Below are 14,854 nucleotides of genomic sequence, written 5' to 3' on the forward strand. Positions count from 1 at the left end.
GTCATGGATTTTAGACTGTTTTATAAACAAATCATCAAAAACACTTGGTAAAAATCCATTTTCATGCTTGTACATAAATAAACCAAGTTCAAATGTATACATGTCCCTGACACTTAAAGTATTATACCTAATCAGTAAGGGATTAGTGCTACTTCTATAATCACTTGCACTTATAATAATGAAGTGCCCTCTTTTGAATTTTAAAAGATCATTTATGTATGATGAACATGCACATCCCCAAGCTAAAAATACCATAGTTGATATACGGTAATATCAACGAACAATACAATGTATGTAACGCCTCATGTGGGAGGAAGTTTTTAATTTATTAATGATACCTACATTTCTTGAACATGTTTTTACAATATTATCAATATGTTCTCTCCAAGTGATATTCTGGTCGATTTGTAGACCTAGAAACTTAGTGCTTGGCACTCTTTCAAGCGGTGTTCTTGCTGTAGAGTGCCTGTCAGAATCAAGAAAGAGTAACAAGTTGTACTCGGTTTTGTGTTCTTCTTGGTACCGAGTAACATATAATTAGTTTTTTAGCATTGACAGATAATTTATTTACCTGGAACCATCTATTCACATTAATAAGCTCTTTGTTGAAAACCTCCTCAACAACATTAAACTGATTGTGAGAGTAAAATAAATTGGTGTCATCAGCAAATGAAATCACATCAAGTGAATCAGTAATTAAGTGAATATCGTTAACGTAAATGATGAAAAGCAGTGGACCCAGTATTGAACCCTGAGGCACACCGCAAGTAAGATTTTGCTGTTGAGATGAAACACCATTATAATAAACATATTGTTTTCTATTACTCAAATAATCCTCAAACCATTTGTGTGTAATACCTCTAAAACCATAGTGATAGAGTTTATCAAGCAATATTGTATGGTCTATAGTATCAAATGCTTTTGATAAATCTAAAAAGACACCTGCTGTAAAATAAAGCATGAAAAGCATATGAGACCATGTCAAACAAGGTAGTTATATAAGGATGTAAAATAAACCACAACTTGTCAGGTAAATCAATGGCATTATGAGATAATATAACACAAAATTAAATAATACAAAATTATAATTTTTCAAAACCATGCCAGAGGACCCTGCCATGGATACCAAGATTGAAGAGGTCTGACCTACTTAAAACAGCTGTATGGTCAAACTCCCCTCAATCATGATACACATGACTGAGTTCACTTGTAAACAAAATCAAGAAATTCATAAACTAATAATAAATTAACACGAACCTACATTTCATGAGTGAATAGAAGCATGAAAGCATAAGAGACCATGTCAAACAAGGTAGTTATATAAGGATGTAAAATAAACCACAACTTGTCAGGTAAATCAATGGCATTATGAGATAATATAACACAAAACAAATAATATAAAATTATAATTTTTCATAAACCATGCCAGAGGACCCTGCCATGGATACCATGATTGAAGAGGTCTGACCTACTTAAAACAGCTGGTCAGACTCCCCTCAATCATGATACACATGACTGAGTTCACTTGTAAACAAAATCAAGAAATTCATAAACTAATGATAAATTAACACGAACCAACATTTCATGAGTGGATAGAAGCATGAAAGCATAAGAGACCATGCATGTCAAACAAGGTAGTTATATAAGGATGTAAAATAAACCACAACTTGTCAGGTAAATCAATGGCATTATGAGATAATATAACACAAAACAAATAATACAAAATTATAATTTTTCATAAACCATGCCAGAGGACCCTGCCATGGATACCATGACTGAAGAGGTCTGACCTACTTAAAACAGCTGGTCAAACTCCCCTCAATCATGATACACATGACTGAGTTCACTTGTAAACAAAATCAAGAAATTCATAAACTAATGATAAATTAACACGAGCCAACTTTTCATGAGTGAATAGAAGCATGAAAGCATAAGAGACCATGTCAAACAAGGTAGTTATATAAGGATGTAAAATAAACCACAACTTGTCAGGCAAATCAATGGCATTATGAGATAATATAACACAAAACAAATAATACAAAATTATAATTTTTCATAACCCATGCCAGAGGACCCTGCCATGGATACCATGATTGAAGAGGTCTGACCTACTTAAAACAGCTGGTCAAACTCCCCTCAATCATGATACACATGACTGAGTTCACTTGTAAACAAAATCAAGAAATTCATAAACTAATGATAAATTAACACGAATCAACATTTCATGAGTGGATAGAAGCATGAAAGCATAAGAGACCATGCATGTCAAACAAGGTAGTTATATAAGGATGTAAAATAAACCACAACTTGTCAGGTAAATCAATGGCATTATGAGATAATATAACACAAAACAAATAATACAAAATTATAATTTTTTCAAAAACCATGCCAGAGGACCATGCCATGGATACCATGATTGAAGAGGTCTGACCTACTTAAAGCAGCTGGTCAAACTCCCCTCAATCATGATACACATGACTGAGTTCACTTGTAAACAAAATCAAGAAATTCATAAACTAATGATAAATTAACACGAACCAACATTTCATGAGTGAATAGAAACATAAAAGCTTCTGTGAAAAATGAATCAAGTGTTCAGGTAAAATGAAACAGTCAGACGATAATATAACCAAGGGTGATATGCTCAAACCGAAAGCAGTATTAAAACCGAGAAAAGTCACAGTTTAACACCGAAAACTGGTGGTGATTGACTCAAAATGAACCGATTAGTCCGACTCACCAAAAGTGTGTGGTTGTCCACTTCTCCTCCACTTTCCAGCAAAAACCGAAGTTTGATACCCTTTGGTGTACAGCTCTTTTACTTGGTTGGCCCATTTCTTTTCTCAGCGAGATCTTGTTTCGTGAGATCATCTACGATGAAGTATTTCACATCCTTCAGAGCAGATTTGGCTGACCGTAATACATCTAACTTATCGCGATATGATAACAGTTTTATCAGGATGTGGGGCGACCTACTTGGTGTACCTTTGCCATCACGGTGAGCACGTTCAACGACGGCATCAGACAAATCAAACTTGGTAGTGAGCATCTCCTCTACGATGTCAACGCAGTTTTCTCCTTCGGTAGCTGGTATACCAACAATCCTGATGTTGTTCCGCCTTGAAAACCTTTCTTGTTTGTTGAGTTGCTCATCGTAGACTGATTGTGTCTTTCAGGTGTTGTACCTCCTTTTGTAGTTGTTCATTCTGTTTAGTAAGCGGGTCAACTTTTGATGTAAGTTCATCTATTCTTGCTGATTGGAATTCTATTGATCGGTTTAGGTTCGACTCTAGTTTTTTCATTTGGTCGAAGAGGTCATCTAATGTCGCCTTCATTCTCACCTGGAATTTCTCAATTGAATCGTGGATATGCTTTTTCATGCGTTTCAAATCAGTAGTAGGGTTACCAGTCAAGGTCAGATCTACGTTGGGAACATCAATCAGCTTGTCGGCATACGTAGGGCTTACACCACTATGTTTAGGTGGTGATAGCATACTGAGTGTTGGTGTCAGCTGCACTGGCGTCGATTCACCATCAGTTTGTTTGCTTTTTTTACGTCCACGACTACGGGTGATGTTCTTTGAAGTCATTGTAGTTGACCAGTGGACACAGTAACGATGATAGAAACACTTTATAGCATAATAACGATCAAATTCCCGCAATAAAATGTGATTTTGATCAGAGCTAGTTTCCGAAGCGTAATCACTCCGCCATTTTGAAAATCGACCGGGATAATCAGTGGTAGAACTGGACTCCTCAAATTTTTAGTCAGGTGAAGGTCAGATTTTTTGTGTAGGATGAAACGCTGGCTACATCATGAGCTAGGGAGGAATTGTGCCTTGTGGGCATGGTGGGCATTCTGCTCAAACACTACCCCTGCAGTGCACAGAATGCCTGGAGTAAAGTAAGATAAGAAAGTCCACTATCTGGCCTAACAATTCAAATGTCAAATAGATTTTTACAAAGTTATGATGGAAAATAATTATTTCGAAAGAATAACTTCAAAATTTTGAAACAGTAATTTTTGGAAGATGTGGTAAAGCTTCCATGAATTTTACGTTCACTAACTATGGACGCCAAAGGACTTGAAACAAGTCTAATGAAATCTAACATTTTAGCCAATTTATACATTTTTGCGAATTTGAAAGTGGACCAAAAGTTGACTGGAATACATAACAGGGAGTGTGGATTTCACATGGGATTACATACATGTACCTGAATGTGTGGCTCCATTTGAAATTCACACTCCCTGTGTGGAAGATTAATGTTATGTTTTCCATAGAGGGTGTGTGGATTTCACCCGGAATAGCCAGATTATAGCTCATTGCCTGGGTGCCTTTGGTTATTAGGGTCCATGCACAATATTCAAAGCCATGTTCAATGTTGCCAAGTCGACATTAACTCTTTCCATGCGGGTGTCGACTGCAGACGACAAGTGTCAATTTTTTTTTAAATCAAAAATTTCAGAATTGTAAATTTTCATGACCGTATTTGGAATCGGCATGTAAAATGCATTAAAATGAGTACAAACAAGCCTACCATTGGTTCACTGGTTCTTATTAAGATAAATCTCGATATTTGAAAATATCTGAAAACTTTTTATGTTGAAGCCTATGGCTAGCATGCAGAGCATTAAAGCCTAAAGAGGTCTTTAGATGTCCACAGACATGGTTTAATAAAATAAAATTAATTCCAGACTTTTTATAAGCAGATTTAAAATATTAATTCCGGGATTCATTCCTCAGTAAAACTGATGTGTGCATGCAAATGCAATGCCATGCCAAACAGACACTTTGATGAAATAAGTGGATAAATGTATGTGGGGCAGAAACATACAACTACTGGGGGGGGGGAGCAAGTTTCCCTCTGCGGAGATCTAGAGCAACCAAACTTTTTTTTTTCTTGTGGCTCATAGTCTCTGTATATATAATTATATATCCATAGGTAATGAACACACCAAATAGTGTTTTATGAACACACCAAGTGGTGTTTCTAGTTTAAATGAAAACCTCCCTCTAGGCTATGGGGCAGGTTAACTCTGATTGCTTTTTCACACTTCAGGGTGCTTGTTTTATATAATATCTAGGGTTGCCAAAATTTGTCATACATGTAAAGGCATTTAAGGTGGTACTACACCCTTGATAAATTTGTGATATTTTGCATTTTTCTCAAAAATAATAACACACTGTAACAAAAGTTATGTATATTATAGGGCAAGGAATCCAGTTACTACACTGGAATTTCAGTGACTCAAGACTTTGAGCGGTACGTTATTTATGATAAGAAAGAGGTACCGCTAGAATGTACCTCATTTCTTAACATATATAATGAACCACTTGTCTAGAATCACTGAAATTTCAGTGAAGTAAATGGATTCCGTGCCCCTATAATATACATAACATTTTGTTACCAGTGTGTAGCTATTTTTTGAGAAAAATGCAAAATTAGTCACAAAATTTATCAGGGGTGTAGTACCACCTTAACAGGGTCCGCATTAAGCAATTTTATTTGTGTAGCAAAAATGCTCACCACTTATTGCAGATTTTAAGACACATCAGTGTCAGTCTTGAAGTACCGTAGTCCTCTTGCCCATCATCTATAATAAATTACTGAAACTGGCAAATTGGTGAGGCTAAAAACTTTTACGGTTTACATTATTTTCGGAAAACAGGCTTTTGCGATGCGAAGAACAAGGTTGTGCGCACTTCAATAAAACGTTAAATTTTACGTTAAGGGGGTCAAATTAAGTTGACTAGGCGGTTACCCGTATTTGGCGGTTCTCGGCTGTCGCGATTACCTGGCTGATGGTGACTGTACTCACCAAGTTTTATGCCCATAGGACAGTTTTTATTAATTTGACCTCAGATGACCCCTTGTCACCTCGAAATGACCTTCCAAAATTTGGCTCTAAATGTTGACTGTACCCACCACGTTTCATGCCCATATGACAGTTTTTAGTAATTTGACCTTGGATGACCTCAAAATGACCTTCCAAAAAATTGACTCTAAAAAGGTGACTGTACCCACCAAGTTTCATGCGCATACGATAGTTTTTACTAATTTTACCTCAGATGACCCCTGGATGATCTTGGCCCACTAACTGAAACAAACTTGTTCTGTCTGAGGTCCAGATGCACCCATCCACCAAGTTTGAGGAATGTGCGACCCCTAGTCTCCGCGAAAATAGGCGGAAAACAGTTTTTACTAATTTGACCTCAGATGACCCCTGGGTGACCTTGACCCACTAATCAATACAAACTTCTTCTGTCCTAGGTCAAGAGGCACCTACCCACCAAGTTTCATGCCCATATGACAGTTTTTACTAATTTGACCCCTAGATGACCTCTGGTGACCTTGACCCACTAACCAATACAAACTTGTTCTGTCCCGGGTCAAGACGCACCCACCCGTCAAGTTTGAGGAACGTATGACCCCAGTCTCCGAGAAAAACAGTTTTTACTAATATGACCCTGGATGACCTTGGGTGACCTTGACCCACTAACCAATATAAACTCGTTCTTCCTCATACCAAGCTGCACCCACCCACCAAGTTTGAGGAACGTGCGACCCCTAGTCTCCGAGAAAAGAGGCGGACAGACAAAGAGACAAACAGACAAAGAGACAAACAGACAAACAGACAGATTGTGGTGAATTATAGTAAGATTAGTTTCAAAAGCACTGAAAGGGCCTTTCGGCCTAATTCACTACCAACTATCACCTATTGGGTTGCTGTTTAAACATTAACACCCGCAGATCCTTTGTCTGTGCTTTTTTGGTCTGATATTGGGTCACTCATACCATTACACAGGAGAAGCAATTAACAGGTATTGTTTATTCAACTAATTAGTCAACATTAGACTAAAGCCAAGAATTTTCTGCTTTACAAACGCTAAATTCCGCTTTTCTCCGCTTTGTAATTTTAGCACATTTCTGACATAATAATATTTTAAATTGTTTGCAAACAATCCAAGAATAAACTAATTAAAAAGCCCGGCCAAGCGATGTTGCAAAGTTTTTTTGGGTAATTGGGTATGGTGCAATGGGAGGTAGGACAGGCGTCGTACGGTAAATCTATGACGGATTTTACTTTATTTTGATGAATTTTGAAGACCCATTTCATTTAGTAGTTTATTTCTTTTCAATTGTAGGCCTATTGCTTTTCTTTTTCTATGTCATTGTTTTTCTCAGAAATGCGTTTTCCGCTTTACCTCCGAATTCTGCGATTTTCGCGGAATTTCCGCAACGCAGAGAATTCTTGGCTTTACATTAGACTGTTTTTTATGGAGAACATAATTTTTATGAAGAACATAATTGTTAACAGTATAGTGTTTGTTTATTGAATTAGTTCAAGTGTTGGATACTTTTGTGTTGAAGGACAAATTAATCAGAATCAGGGTTGCCAAACCTGTGGTTTGGTAGTCCAAATGGGTGATGACTTTTGAAGATTTTCCTGTGACTTTTGACAGAAACAAAAACAAATGGTTAAGAAAAAATTGGGTGAATTTTCAGCAATGCAGTTGAAAGTCTGGTATAAAGGCTAAGCATGTCTTGAAGGCCTACATTTATTCAACTAAGGGACTTCACAATAATTAATTATGAACCCTGCTCAAGGGAGAGGGTTCGTCTGATATTGGGTCACTCATACAAAATTATATCAAAGATCAGTACCGCAAAACACAGTGACCGCAAAAGACGGTGACCGCGAAAGACGGGTGACTGCTACATTGTAGTATACATAAATTTTACATAAACTCTGATTTGTGCACATCCGATATTTTCAGTGAACATAGGCCTACTCCCTCTGTCTTACCAGTTTTGCTACATGTAGCTCCCCAAATTGAAAACTATCTTTGCATTTGCGAGAAACCTTGACGTGATCAAAGGGTGACATCATTGTCAAGGTTAGAGGTTAATTGGGGGGGGGCATTGAGAATAATCTAAACTTTTTGCATTTGGAACCAAGGGATATTCCGAGGGGCATAGATTCTGAGGTCCAAATAAGCAAAATGTATTTGCCCAACATATTTATATGATGCAAAATTTTATTCTCTTTTTAAAATTAGTAAAAATAAACAATTTTAATCACAACTCACATTTTGCCCTTCAACAAATTGAACTGGCTAAAACAGACTTACATGTACGGTAGGCCTACTGGTAACGACCACTTCTGGAGGCTAAATAAAAATGAACTTAAAATATCTCCAAAAGCTTGAAAATTTGGCAAAACTTTGATGATTTTTTTGTAAATTTTTTTTTCTAAAATTTTCAGTCAAAATTAATCAATTTTGGCCCTAAAATGACTGATTTTAGCCAAAAGTAACAATAAAATTCTCCCAAAATGCAAAATCTGGGGTGGTATGAGTATGAGGTATGGGGTATGAGTCAAATAAATTTTCGACAATTTAAAAAAAAATTAGTAACTACTATAACATTAACAATCTCTATTACATGAGATATGACTCTTGCAATTTGCCGACAAACACACATAACTTTGACTTTAACTTTTGACAATCACATGGTTTTGACGATAACAGTCAATTTTTGTCGACAAAATTGTGTATTGAGGGTGTCACATCCCATACCCCCCTCTAGCGGCGGCCCTGTCTGTCCACCTATTTTCTCGAGCCAAACAGCCCTCAAACTTGGTGGGTAGGTGTGACTTGGTCCAACTCCGAGCCAGATCAAGTTTGCATTTGTTAAGTCATCCGAGGTCAACGGTCAGGTCAAATTTAAAGTTGCTCTGATGATCGGGCTGTGACTCCGGGATGATCCCTGCAATACGTGGGCAGTATCAAACCGCAAAGGCCGAGGTCAATGGTCAGGTCAAATTCACAGTGGCTCCAATTGGGCTGTAACTTGGGGAAAATGATCCCAGACAAACCGCAAAGGTCATCCGAGGTCAAAGGTCAGGTCAAATTTAAAGTTGCTCCGATTGGGCTGTAACTTGGGGAAAATGATCCGGACTGCAAAGGTCATCCGAGGTCAAAGGTCAGGTCAAATTTAAAATTACTCCGATGGGACTGTAACTTTTTGAAAACGACTGCTTCGATTGGGCTGTAACTTCTGGAAAGTGATCCCTGACACTTTGGGAGTATAAAAACTGTTAAAGGGACCATTGAAAGAAAATATGATTTGGTACCAAAATAAAGCCCATAAAATATAGAATCAATATCTAAAACAATTAAAGAACTAACTATTTTAGAAATAAAAATACAATGAAAACAACGTACTCGATTTACCCCCTTCCAACGCTACATCGCGCGTGATTTATCAAAAAGAGTAAATTGGGCGCTTTCCTGATGACGTCATTGTGGTTACGCGTTTTGTGTTGTGCTGACATTTTTGCGGGGACAATTTGACAACAGCGATCGCGATCTAAATTTTAGGTGCAATAATACAACCACTTATCAAGTGGTCAAGTATAAACAAAATACCAGTTGATTGTCCACATGTTATCAAAAAGAGGAAGTGGAGGGCCTTTTTTTTATTTTTCTTTTTTTTTTTATAATGCAAATCGATAATTTCTGTATTATTCCCGGACATTTAGTTGTGTAACTTGTAGACATGGTAGAGGAGGAGGATAGGATCGAGGCTCTTGTTATTTGATGGATGGTTCTCTGAGAGGATGATTAAAACAAAGTCTGTAAATTGAAATGCTTATTGGACAGAAGCAAATCTAATCAATTGACAATATTATTTAACTCTTGAAACATTAAAAAAAGTTTTCCCTTAAGGGGTACCACACCCCTCGATAAATTTAGTCTATTTTTGCATTTTCTCAAAACTAATAACACAGTGGTAACAAAAGTTATAAATATTATAGGGGCAAGGAATCCAATTACTACACTGGAATTTCAGTGACCCAAGACAAGCGGTTTGTTATTTATGATAAGAAATAAGGTACCGCTAGGATGTACCTCGCTTTTCTATCATATATACTGAACCGCTTGTCTTGAGTCACTGAAATTTCAGTGTAGTAATTGGATTCCTTGCCCCAATAATATACAAAACTTTTGTTACCAGTGTGTTATTATTTGTTGAGAAAAATGCAAAAATAGTCACAAATTTACCACAGGGGTGTAGTACCCCCTTAAATAAAGAAAATAGCAAAAAAAAATCAGACTTCCTCAATGGCAATGCCCTGCAAAAGGAAGCGGGCGGGACGATCAATTGTTATTTTTTTATCATCATCAAGCATGTAGCTTCTTATTTTACTTATTCATAAATTCAACCTCGGTCAACATGACCAAGATATGATTCCGATGACTTTATGTAGGCCCTACATGACATGTATAAAACCATAAAACTAATTATGAGTATGATAGTGACGATGACCAAGGGAATATCGCCGAGATTTGCCGCAACACTTGCAGATGATGTGCCGGCGCGAGCATCTCTCGTGCCTAGCTGGGCCCCATGTGTATTTTAATAGGCCTATGTATTTTATTTTTCCGTAGGGCCTACTTTAAAATATTCAAGAGATAATTATTTCCCCCAAAACCGGACAATTGGTAAAAAAGCCTTTTCTTCCATAAGTTAACTAAACTTTCAAAAGTGCTTATTTTCATAACCCCAATAGGCCATACCGATTTTGCAAATATATTTCCCCTATACCGCACAGTGTATACGGGACACTTGCCAATATTATTTGAGCCGTTAGCACTGGGGCAGTAGCTGAACGGAGATGAAGAACATGACATGCATGCTGTTCCTGAAATAAATTACGAGGAGCGCCTACAAACATACATAGACCTTCAAAAAGCCCTTGCTACAAAAATTATAAGTACAAACATCAAATGGGTAACATAGACCTACACTTATTTTAATCCATGGATGGTTAGGCCCGGGGTAGGCCTAGGCTATGCGAAATTGATGTCAGTCATTTCTAAAAACGAGCTATCCAGCCGGGCGCGCAGTATTTTACAACATTTATCCAATCAACATAAACTTTGGAACTGTAGGCATACCTTTGGTAAAATGCTCGGACACTTTGCACTTTCAAGTTTCAGTGGGAGTTGAGATTGGATTAGGCCTATAAGTATTTCCATATTAAACGCAATCTAAAGACTGACAGTAAATATTGTTCATTTGAATGTTTGGAGTGGCCTTTAATGTTCCTCTCGTGGTTCTTATAATTATCTTCAAAGGTTTTTCATTTTTCATATAGGCCTAGGCTTTTAAAAATAAATAAAAATAAATTTCGGCTTTTATATATAGCGCCTTTTTCCAGATCTCGGAGGGTTCAAAGCGCTGTAATTTCGCTGCCATTGTACTTATCACAATCAGATCCCATCAACTAGGCTGGATGCTCCCGAATTCGAAACCTGGCGCAAACCTAGCCGCACTTAGATTGTAACATCCATCAATTATCCTTGCAGCTCCCCAAATTTCATGGGAAGAAGGAAGTTTTTGATAACCAAACAACTAATCACCGATTTTTGAGACGCAGGCGGACTGGAGATCCCGGAGAAAACCTGCGAGAGCAGGCATGAAATTGGGATCCCGGGATCGGGATAAACCAAGTTTACATGATGAGTCCTTGGGCCGCGCCAGGGCTTGAAATTGAACCCGGGACCTCAGTGGTGCAAGGCGAGGGAACAACCAACTCGCTCTCACGAGCCTGGCTTTTGTTTTGAACCTAGTCCCAAGTGTGTTTCTACACGGAGCGACCGTTTGAAAGAAACAAACAATCACACTTTATCATTCGCAATTCAGCTTCCAAAATTCGGAGTCAGGATCGGTTTGCGTTTTGGGACTGGTGGTGGCAAACCTAGGCCGCACGCCCGGGAGGTAGGCTATTAGACCTGAAGAAATATGTCCATGGCTAACCCGAAACATCATGACCTTCTCTTTCCTATCCTCACCAGATATTTCAGAGGAAATATAAGTAAAGAGTTGCTGTATCATAATGCCTCAAAACAAAATGATACTCTCTTGCAAAAGCCGAGCAGCTAGCACAGCTTTACTTTGTCAATGTAGGCCTAATACTTGTGTTTCCCCGTTGTTGGCCAATTTTGTAGCTATAGACTTTGTATATAGGCCTATCATAGTAGGCCTACCAGTTTAGTGTTCGTTTCATGGTCTGCATCTTGCAACAGTCACTGTAGCAGCTTTGTAATTTATATTATCCTTTTTTAATATACTTTTTAGGCCTAAAAGGCACAGAAAAGTTCATTGCTGTAAACACGTTCATGCGTTGGATTAGGAGGACCAAGTCTGGCCTACGCAGTGTTGCCATGCAGCGGAAAGGATAACCACTTTGACGTCATAGGGGTTGCCACGTGTCTCTGAACATATGAATTGGGCGGAACAACGCAATATTGGGCGCTTTGTCTTTATTTGCTGATTTGGGGGGTAAAATGAAGGAATATTGCATTTATCATTTTAGAAATGGATTCTATATGTTATTAGCTTTATTTTGATACCAAATCATATTTTCTTTCAATGGTCCCTTTAAGGTCATCCGAGGTCAAAGGTCAGGAGAAATTGAAAGTTGCACTGATCGGGCTGTAACTTGCAGAAAATAATCCGACACTTGGGGTGTATTTACCGTAAAGGTCATCCGAGGTCAAAGATCAGGACAAATTGAAAGTTGCCCCGATCGGGCCGTGTATTGTAATTCGGGGGAAAACAATCCTTGGCACTTGGGAATTTGATCCCTGCTGACACTTTGAAACCGTAAAGGTCATCCAAGGGCAAAGGTCAGGTCAAATTTAAAGTTGCTCCAGCCTAGACTCGCTTGCCAGTCCTATATGCGCCGTACCTATGTATATTGAGGACTGGCTTACGCCATTTTGGATGTCAATGGGAAATACACACTTAACAATTTAGCGGTTAGAAACTTGAAAAAAATCTTTAAAATTTCATCAATGTATATAAAAGTGGTACCAACCGTATTGTGCTTGCTAATTTAAGACTCGGTTGAAACAAAATTAAGGATCAAATAAGCATTTTAGTGTCCAAAAGGCAAAATTATCGTCAAAGTTCTGCGAAATCGGCACCCTATGAAGGTTCAGAATTGAATCGAACGAAAATATCCGATCTTTACGATCAAAAACACAAAATTACAACTTTAAACATACTATTGGCAAAAAGACATTTATAACCAAACAATACAGAATAGAAAATTTGACATCATTTTCTTTAAAATATTGAAAAAATTTGCTCACTAGACATCGAAAAAAGTACGCAAATCCAATTCCCGCTCAAACGCATGGGAAACTGAAAGTGCGATAATCGTGACTACTCCAGCCCCAGAAATTTTACAATTTAAACCAGAAATTCTTCGGTATTTACAAATCGCGAAAGATGGGTACCGCCTCTAGTTATAATTTTCCGTAAACCAGAGACTGACTTTGGACATGCATGCTTTTTTTGCAACTTGCAACTTTTAAAAACAAATAACATGGTGATTGATGGAAATTGTCTTGGACTGGCAGTGCATGAATGATGAAGTGGAGTTGGAGTGATGGAGTCATGACAAGCGGCTAGGGGACGCAGGGGTAACCTTGTCAATCAATGGTGATTCTATTGTCCACCAAAATTAAGCTTGACATCACCAATAAGTTTATAACCATGATCAATCCAATCGATAGGCAATTATCCCAAGAGGACCACTGTGCGAAATTGACCAAGTTTAACGTGTGCGCATAAATCTGCATGGAATAAATATTACAATTTGAAATGAAATAAAAATGTATAATAAAAATGAAAAATCATCACAATGTTATAAATAATGATAATAATAATAACTTTTATGTTAAATAATTGACCATTTATAAACTACCAAATAATCTACATTTTAATGTGAAGGTCTGCAATGCCATCCCGACAAACAAACCGTTTTTAAAACGTTTTGGCTTTTGGTTTTGGTAAAAACGTTTTAATAACATTAAATGTCGGGTTAAATAAAGGTCATGAAAACATTTTTCTGCCAACATTTTTTGCCAAATATTTTGTCACCACTTAAATAATGATGTTTGAGAATATTTGCAGTAAGTTATCAAAAAATGTTTTTGAATGTTATTAATAAGTTTTATTCCCTTTATATAACCTAATATATAACCCGACATTTGTTTATATTTGTATTATTATTTTTTTTTAAATCGTAATCAAAGAATAAATTAAGTCATGACATCTTGTTATTGAGTGCTGAATCCAGGTACCTGGTTGAATCACCTCGTAAAGTATTAAAGCGCGCCGCCATAGCTTAATTCCATGATCTTGATCTTATTTTTATCGATATCGATCACTTATCGGATCAAGTATTGGACACAATAGATGAAGTATTTGATTGACAAGGTTACCCCTGCGTCCCCTAGCCGCTTGTGAATCATGCCGTTGAATTCTAATCATTTTTATTCATTGCACACACACACACACTCACACAAAACAATTCTGACAATCTTACCGAAGTACACCACTTTCTTGCAAGATGGGCAGATCGAAGACATTTTACTGTAAAGTTCTTATTATTGTGTGTGTGACGAAGAAGATATTAATCACAAACTCTCGTCCCCAGCTAGCCTAGTGTTTCTGAACTGACAATGCGGTGCTGCTGTGCCTGTGCTGCGCTGCTGACTGTGTGTGCAATGCCCCGGGTGCAATGCAGGTGGTTGTTGACGATTTAAATTCGGTCGGTAAACCTTCCTCCAAATTCAAGTTCCTGATTTCCGTTTTTAAATTTACTGTTCACAATATAATCCAACACATTAACATCGATGTTACTGTGTATGTTGAATCTATGACAACGAGAAGCTTATCAGAAAATCAAACGAAACGCTATGTACCATGCTGCTGTAAAACCACTGTCACTTTCCAAAATTTGTTTGTACTACGGTCGTTCTGTACCGTT

At 37.5% G+C, this 14,854-nt stretch overlaps 1 protein-coding gene across 1 annotated transcript in view; it reads right to left on the reverse strand.

Annotated features, from left to right (window-relative positions):
• LOC140172231 (cysteine-rich protein 1-like) overlaps window positions 1–14,589 on the reverse strand; it is a 51,561-nt gene extending 36,972 nt beyond the window's left edge. Inside the window, exon 1 of the mRNA XM_072195538.1 lies at window positions 14,411–14,589. Within this exon, the coding sequence (XP_072051639.1) occupies window positions 14,411–14,453 (43 nt within the window). The 5' untranslated portion in view covers window positions 14,454–14,589. The remainder of the gene's footprint in view (window positions 1–14,410) is intronic.
• Between the last annotated feature and the right edge of the window lie 265 nt (window positions 14,590–14,854).

This window comes from Amphiura filiformis, chromosome 15 (assembly GCF_039555335.1).
Source record: "Amphiura filiformis chromosome 15, Afil_fr2py, whole genome shotgun sequence".
Lineage (NCBI taxonomy): Eukaryota > Metazoa > Echinodermata > Ophiuroidea > Amphilepidida > Amphiuridae > Amphiura > Amphiura filiformis.